We start from the raw sequence: 9,253 nt of genomic DNA, 5'->3' as shown, positions 1-9,253 counted from the left end.
CATGTCTAATGGGCCATAGTTGTCTTTTCTTCATGTTTGTTGGGTCTTATCCTTTCATATTCATGTATCATCTGGTGTTCGAAATTCTAAATACATATAACGTATACATATTCATGTGGAAATAATTGAAATCTAGTGAGACTTGTCGGTTGACTCCATTGAGTGTATGGCCGTAGCCTGTAGTTATAATCAAAGTCTCCTGGAGGGAGAGCGAGAGTTTGTGTATAGATCTATACGGGGGTGACTCCCCCACACCTGAGCTGTTCGCTACAGTTAGACTAGGCCAGTCTAGGGTGACAAAACCTTGATCAAAAATCTGGCGTTTGGAAAAATGCCAAGACAGGCAAATCAGTCATTATCATGCATGGTTATAACGACTCATATAGAGATCCATTACCATCACAACATTACGGAAATTAAAAGTCGTAATTCATATTGATAAAAAACAAATCATACAATAGTGCAAGGACCGCAACATTTTTATAAATCAGAAAATATCGGATTTTCTGGGGAAATACTATCATTCAAATACCATCTACTTACAACAGAAAGAATACAAAGAAATTTGAATTGCATACTTATACATGCTATTACTATGAAATCCACACATGCATCTATACTCGATTTTCACATCATTTTTCAGACTTTTTACAGAAAATATGGGATTTTCTGGGTTTTACAAACAATACAAAGACTTTCATTCAAACATGCTTATGAACTCACAAACATTATATGTTTTGACCGTTTTCAAAATAACTTGTATTCTCAGGTAACCGTTAAGCAGAAGAACCTTCAAGTGTATGGATTTATTTTGTGTAATGTCACTCATCATACTATTAATATTTTGGAATTATATAACCTAAGACAATGTACTTGATATGAACAATACCAGTTGTAATATGTAATCTTTGGTGATGATTGTGTTATGTTTCATGTATATTCATTGTGATGATATTGCAATTGATAGTCACACGAGCCCTCAGACATTTCCGCTGTCTGGTTCGGGGGTGTGACATTCACTAACTTAATTAAATAAGATTTTAATCAAATTAGAAAATAGCATTAAGATCACTGTCGCGGAAGTTTGATACTTCCACAAGCTTGTAAGTGTAAAACTTGTTAAAATTATGATATATCAGACTTAAATCCTTTGACTGAACCAATCTAATATTTGTTGCTTATTAACAGTTAATTAAAACAATTACGAACACTGTATTAAAAACTAAGCTGATAAAACTAGATTAAATCACAAGTCAAAAACCAACCTACTGATTACTTGTAAGAAAAGTAAAATCGGTACGAAACTTAAATCTAAGGTTTTTAGCCAAACATGGCTAAAAGCGATTCAAAACAATAACAAGTAAAGTCTAAACTGTAAATATTACTAAACTAAATGAATAGATCAAGTTACAATCTTAAGATCTTCGAAATCCGCTGAAAAATGTTGAAAATCGCCAGAAAGTGTGTGCAATAGCTAGTATTTTGTCTATTGGATTAAGGGGGTATTTATATAAGAAATCATCAACATATAAGGCTAAAATTGCGGAACAAGACCCGTGTTCCAGAAACATGACCCGTGTTTGGAGGCGGACAGTCAGACACGTCCAAGATCCTTTCGAATGATGTATGATGCTATTTCGAGACATTTTTTTAACATGACCCGTGTCAGAGGGAGCATAGTGCATGTTTGGCCGTCGTGCTAAATAAATCTTTGAAAATCAGATAAAACATAAAATAATCATTGGGGTTGGGAGTTGGGACACAACTTATGTTTGGGTTTCTAAGTCTTTGGTCTTCAAAAATTACAAAACTCAAACAAAACTTCGTGATGGAGACATGTGTCGTGTCAGAGTGAACACAGCCCGTGTTCGGCCACTTTAATAATTATTTTGTGGAGAAAACATGGAGCTAAAACTTGTGAAAACATGTAATCGTAGTTCGTGATTATTTATTGGCGGGGATAAGGGTAGTTTTCGTATGAAATAAAATTTTAGTGGGACCTAAGTGGCTATGGAAATTTTGTTGAAAAATCTGGTGTTCAGTTAGATAACAGAAATGTTGTTCCATACAACAAATATCTATTAAAAAGATATCAGGTACACATTAATGTTGAATGGTGCAATCAATGATCTTCTATAAAATATTTATTTAAATATATAAACAAGGGTCATGATAGAGCGACTGTTGCTATGGTGCAAAGCAATAATGATTCTGATAACAACGATGCAGTGGATGAAATCAAAGAATACTATGATTGTAGATATATATCTGCATGTGAAGCATCATGGAGAATTTTTAAATATGATGTTCATTATAGGCATCCTGTTGTGATTAGACTACCTTTTCATTTGCCTGGTCAACAACAAGTTGTATATGAGGCAGACGATGATATTGAAGATGTTCTTGACTGGCCTTCAGTTGCTTCTTCAATGTTCATATCTTGGATGAAGTGTAACAAGATCAATAAAGAAGCACGAAAACTTACATATGTTGAATTTCCTCCCAAGTTTGTTTGGAAACCTAAACTTCAAACTTGGATGCCAAGGGAAGTTGTATTTTCTATTGGTAGAATTCACTCCGTTTCACCTAAGCTTGGCGAAGCATATTTTTTAAGAATTCTTTTAAATAAAGTGAAAGGTCCAAGATCCTTCGAAGAAATTCGCACGGTCAATGGTGAAATTTGTTCTTTTAAAGATGCACTCTATAATCTGGGCCTTTTGGATGTTGAAAAAGAATACATCGAAGCAATTAAGGAAGCAAGTCTTTCTGGATCTGGTTTTTATCTACGTTTCTTATTTGCTATGATGTTATTGTCCAGCAGTTTGTGTAAACCAGAGATTGTGTGGGACAACACAGGGGAATACATGTCAGATGTAATTCTTTATACTCAACAAAAGAGATTAAAGTCTCCGGGTATTATATGTTTATTACATTATTATTAAAAATGTATCATATAAATTTCCGATATGCACTCAATTACATTTTACGTCCCACTTAATCTCTTTTTTAATATGTTGTAACTAATATAGTATTGTTCGTACAGGTTTATCACTAAACGAAGATCAAATTAAAAACTTGACTTTGTTTGAGATAGAACAAATTTTACTCCGAAACAATTCCAGTCTCAAGAACTATAGAAGGATGCCTTACCCAAATGCTGATTTGGTTTCATCTTCAAACAATCGTTTGATAGCTGAGGAGCTAGATTATGACATACCAAAATTGAAGAATGATTTTGATCAGACGCAACATTTTTTTTGATATAATGGCTAAGGTTAAAAATAATAAGGGAGGTGTATTCTTTATTTATGGTTATGGTGGAACGGGTAAGACATTTCTCCGGAAGACAATTTCTGCAGCAATTAGATGCCAATGAGAGATTGTTTTAAACGTTGCTTCAAGCGGGATCGCTTCATTATTATTGACTGGAGGCAGGACATCACACTCTCGATTTATAATTCCCATAAATCTTACCGAGGATTCTTTTTGTAGAATAAATCCAAAGAGTGATCTTGCGCGTTTAGTAAGAAAATCCTCATTGATCATTTGGGATGAAGCACCCATGGTACACAAGCATGCATTTGAAGCTTTAGATCGAACTTTGAAGGATATATTACGATTTGTCGATCCTACAAACTCAAATATTCCATTTGGAGGGAAATTTGTTGTTTTTGGAGGTGATTTCAGACAAATTCTACCTGTTGTTCCGGGTGACAGTAGACTGATAGCTTATTTTATTTCCTTATTTTTATTAGTTTATTTTAGATTTTTAGCTCTTTTTATCATTATTGCATTGTATTTTATTTATTTTTCTTTAGTATGGATCGTACCGGGTGCTTTTTATGTTGCATGAGGAATTTTGCAAGGTTTTGGAGCTTATTGCGATTGTGGATTAAGGGTGGCAGTAGACAAAACATTGTCAAGGCTTCTTTAAGTTCTTCGTATTTATGGCAACAATGCAAAGTCCATAAATTAACAAAAAAAACATGAGGTTAACTGTTGGAAGTGATTCATCTGCTGTTGATCGAATAAGGGGTTTTTCAAACTGGCTTTTGGACATAGGAGAAGGTAATGTTGGTGGTCCAAATGATGGTGAAGCAATTGTTGATATTCCAGAAGATATTCTCATTAATGATCCATGTGATCCTATAGGTTCATTAATCAATTTTGTATATCCTTCGATTCTTGAAAACTTCAACATGCGGGTTATTTTCAAGAAAGAGTAATACTTGCTCTCAAGAATGAAGTTGTCCAAGAAATGAATGATCGGTTGCTAAAATTGATTCCAAGAGAGCAAAAATAATATTTAAGTTCAAATAGCCTCTGCCAGTCTGAGTTTGTTCATGATCAGTTTGATGCAAATTTATACTCACCTGATGTTTTAAATGGTCTTAAAGTCTCAGGTATGCCAAACCATAATCTCATTTTAAAAGTCGGTGTTCCAGTTATGTTATTGGGAAACATTGATCAGAAAAATGACTTATGCAATGACACTAGACTACAGGTCAAATCTTTGGGCAAACGTGTTATTGAGGCAGTTATCATATCTGGAAGTAATATTGGAAACCGGACTTTTATTCCAAGAATGTCTCTAATTCCTACTGAAAACAAGATCCCGTTCAAATTTCAAAGAAGACAATTTCCATTGGCTGTATGTTTTGCAATGACAATTAATAAGAGCCAAGGACAGTCTTTATCGAAGGTTGGCTTGTTTCTCAAGGATTCTGTTTTTACACATGACCAATTGTACGTTGCTTTATCTAGAGTTCAAAGTAGAGAGAGATTAAAATTGTTAATTTTAGATAAGGATTGTAGACTATCAAATAAAACATCCAACGTTGTGTATAAAGAAGTTTTTAGAAATTTATAAAAACTTTGTACAATTTTATTATTTATATCAATTTATTTTTTTTATTTAAATTTTGATTCAATGATACAAAAATGATATTTTCCTAACATATCTACAAATACAAATTGCCAACCGAATATGAAAACTACTATTCTTTTGTAATTTTAACGAATCATCATATAATTATGACATGACTTATAAAAGATCTATATTTATTACTTATTAAAAATTTTATTCTTATTCTTCAATTATGAAGTATTACTATAAATAATATTATTTTTAATTTTTTCATTGTTCACGGTTATAACCTAGTTACTCAAATATGTATAATATTATTTTTATTTTTTTCATGTTTGGTGTCGACGGTTATAACCTAGTTACTCCAGCAGAAAATTTCAAAAACATCACGTATCTGATTCTCGAATTTCAGTAGTCCCCCGAAGCGGACGCGACGATGGAAATGCCAACGGCAACGACGGAGGCACAAACGGCAACGAAGGAGGCGCAACCGAACTTGAATGACCTTCTCCAGACTGTCAGAAACACCTATATCGAAAACCCTCTGGATACCGAGGTTAGGATTTCGCGCACCACTTGTTAAACGTATCTTCGTGTTTCTGTGCATTATTGTTCTTATCGTTACGTGTTCCATGACGTCGTCTGATTCGTGTATTTCATTGTTCGTCGATTGGTCATAGAATCTAATCAAACGGGGAAAGGCTTTGCTTAAATTGTCGACATTCAAGAGTGTAGAGGAGTCGAACACTATTGTTAAAGGTAAGCCGTGAATGCTTGGATCTATTGTCATTGATGTAATTCTTTTGGATTTAATCTAATGTATTTGCTAGGTTTTGATTTCTTTGATTAAATTTCATTCTAGTAGCTATATCGGAACTGTATGATGCATTGTTCATCGACTCTAGGAAACATGAGGCATTGTGGTGCATGGGTAGTGCTCTTACTTCTCTTGCCATTATGACTCCTGATCAAGATTCAGCTAAAGATCTCTTTGATTTGGCTTATACTTACTTCCAGAAGGCAATTGATGTGGCAGGTTTCACGTCTACAATTGATTTTTTTTTTAAATCAGTTTATCTAATGAACTTTACTATAATCGATTATTGATTGACTGTTGCAGGATCCATGTAATGATCTTTATCAGGAATCATTTGAAGAGGCTGCAAAGGTGCATTGTTGCTGAATGATGAATTATTTGATTTTTTTAATGCTCTATAAGCAGCTGAAAACTAGTGTGATTTCTTTCAGGCAATTGAATCACATCAACAGGCTATGGCATCAGGAGCATCAACATCTTCCTATGCCAGTGTATCCACCTCTCCTATCTGCAAATGAATAATCTGAGAGCAAAAAAGTCATTTTTTACTTGCTTGCTGATGAATTTGTTAAATGTGTTGGTTAATAAATCAAATTGTGTGCAGTTATTGCAGGGTTTGAAGTCACGGAAGAGGAGGACTTTGCAGAAGGCTTTGCTGTATGAGATATGTGGATGGGTTATTCTTGCTGCATCCATTGTTGGGTTGGTAGGATTTGCAAAACCTAAATGATACAAACACACAAATTATGGTCAGATAAGAATTGGTTCTGATCAAACATTCTATTCAAGAAATCGAATTGGCATGATTCCTTGATGTTAATAGCATCTGTTATGGAGTTGCCCTATAATTCATGCTTCATGAGATTGTTATTCATTTACGTGGACAAAAATCAATACTTTATTTATTAGTTCGATTTGATATCCATGTTGTTATATATTCTTTTCATCTTTTACATTTTCAATTGGGGAATGCCTAAAAAAAGCCAATTTCTTTTTTGTATATTAAAACCATTATATACTCTCATTAACCCAAGAAAACCAAGACTCTCTGAACCTTTATTTGAAAAAAATAGGAATCTATTATGTAAGAAAATTCTTTGAATTGTATATTCAATGATGAATGATGTATTAATTAGTTGCATAGCCCATCAATATGAGTAATATCAACGTATTGCATTGAGAAAATTCATGACGAAATATTAACAGAAACATATTCAAACTAATATCATATAAAGATTTATATACGTTTTATGATGAAATATGGATTAATTAGAAACATAATCAACCTAATACTCAGCGATATAAGTAAATAAATAAATCATGACTTTATTTTATGAAATAGATTCGCAAAAGAATAAACGCACATTCATTACTATGTGTGTAGACATAAAGTTGTAACAAATACTAATTCATAATAGAATAATAAGGCTGTATTGTGCCACCGTTAACACATTCCACCTCATCTTGCCACCAAAAAAACCATTCACATGGAATGGTATAGTCTTTTCCATGAAGAAAGAGATAGAGATAGGGAAGAGAAAGAAGAGAGAGATAGAGAGAGGGTGGAAGAGTAACTGAGAGAAGAGCACGATAAGTTCTTGCCGGTTTTCTTGCCATGTCGTTTCTACCATGAACTAGGCATGGTGTTTACCATGGTAAAATGTGTCACATATGCTCCACCTCATTCTTACCACACTCCACTCCTTCCAAGCTAATATGACAATAAGCTTTTTGAACTCAACGCACATTCAATGATATGGGTTGTGATATGTGTTGAAAACAAGGAAAAATATTTTATTTCTACTAACTTATAACTATAAAATTGTTGGTATGAATGGGAGAAACATGTAGCCAAAACAACTTATATCTTCTCCTCCCATTAATATATGGATGTTTGGAAGACCAACTGTTAAAAGAAAGAGGGATGCATCAGAGAGAATTTGTAAACATAAAGCTTCAAAAGATAGGAAGAAAAATAGCATGTAACATATGCAAGGAAAATGGTCACAACTAGGTTGCATGTAAGTTGGTGGACAAACCAACGAAACTTTAAGTAAGGAGGTCTAAGAAACAAAAGACTAAGAAAGTATTATGCGTTCTATTCTAAAGTTTTTATAGTATTTGAACTCTAACGTATAACATGCTTGTGTGTATGTTGCAATAGAGGTCATTGTACAAGAAGGTATGTAGGCAGAGGTTCAACAAGCAAGTAGTGACGGTTGAGGTGCAAAAAGAAATACAGATTGCGATTCCTCAAACAACACAAATTCAGTTGAATGAGGAAGAGTTGGAGGATTGTCAAACAAGCAATAAGCATACAAGTTAGGGATAACGATGCATGAGCGAATTCACCAAGCAAACAAATTTAGATGGTTATAAGAGTAAATTACACGAATGATCCCTATGGTTTGGGGTAATCTGCATGTTTGGTCCTTACCTTTTGTTCTTAACTTGAATGGCCCATGTTACATCATTTTGTCGTGCGTTTGGTCTCTATTTGACCTAAAAAGACTATTATGCAATTATTAACTTTTTTAATTAATTTATTATTTACAAATTATTTATAAAATTAAAAAAATAATAATACTCCCCACCCCTTCCATTTATCTTCATCACAGTGCAATTGACCCTCACCCTTTTAAACTCGTCCGTCTCCCTCTATCCTCTCTAAAGTCCATTTGCAGAATACAAAATAAACCCATCGTTTCCATCTGTAGAGTTGTTTGGGTTCCAACGGAAACCTCTATACCGCCATTACTCTTGTTTCCATCCATAACTATTTAGGGCTCCACCGGAGACCTACGTTGGAAACCTATACACTACTGGAGATCCAAAAGTGTCGATGATCTAGGGCTTGTGTTATTATCATTAGACTTGAGAAAACAATTAGCCACTTAGATCTGTCGGTGCTAACAATACTACCACCTCAGTTATGAGCCTTCTCTCTCACCCATTTGTGTTGCCATCTGCAAGAGCTAACACTACTGCCACCGATGCTCTTACCTACGAATCAAGAATGCAAAGCATCAACACAAATCTAAAAATAATAATGTCGTCTATCTAACCACCATCAGTACTCTTTTCTAGATTTTTTGGTGGCTTTGAATTCTGATTTTGGCATGAAATCGCTAAAACATTTTGACAAATGGTATGCGTTTATGATTGTCGATTCTCTCTCTCTCTCTCTCTCTCTCTCTCTCTCTCTCTCTTTTTCTCATCTCGTTTGTACCAGATATGTGTTTAATTTTGACACATGGTATGTGTTTAATTTTCTAGTTTTAATTTATAGTTTGATTGTTATATGTTGGCTTCTGATTTCATGGATATGAAGGCTCAAAGCCTCTGCAATTGTTGGGATTTGTAGATTCAAAATCAGTGAAATTGAGAAAGATAGAAGCTCTAGTTCGTAACTGATAGGGAGATACGAAGGTAAACTTGATTTCTGAGGTTTTGATGGTCAAAAACATGAGAAAGTGGTGGTAATCGGGCGTATATTAGCAATGGTTTGTCGGAGTTGAAGTACCCTTGTTGTCGGAGATGGAAGTAACAGACATCAGTTGTTTTGATGG

At 34.1% G+C, this 9,253-nt stretch overlaps 1 protein-coding gene across 1 annotated transcript; it reads left to right on the top strand.

Annotated features, from left to right (window-relative positions):
• Positions 1 to 2,189: 2,189 nt before the first annotated feature.
• On the top strand, positions 2,190 to 3,261 carry LOC145158000 (uncharacterized). The gene is made up of 2 exons (XM_079076967.1): positions 2,190 to 2,913; positions 3,044 to 3,261. Exons 1-2 carry the CDS (start codon positions 2,190 to 2,192, stop codon positions 3,259 to 3,261), a joined length of 942 nt encoding a protein of 313 aa, XP_078933093.1.
• The last annotated feature ends 5,992 nt before the right edge of the window (positions 3,262 to 9,253 follow it).

Source organism: Lactuca virosa, chromosome 2 (assembly GCF_052849685.1).
Source record: "Lactuca virosa cultivar CGN04683 chromosome 2, Lactuca_virosa_CGN04683_v6, whole genome shotgun sequence".
Taxonomy (NCBI): Eukaryota; Viridiplantae; Streptophyta; class Magnoliopsida; order Asterales; family Asteraceae; genus Lactuca; species Lactuca virosa.
The sequence above is the reverse complement of the archived record's forward strand: the minus strand, read 5'-3'. Positions and strand labels throughout refer to the sequence as shown.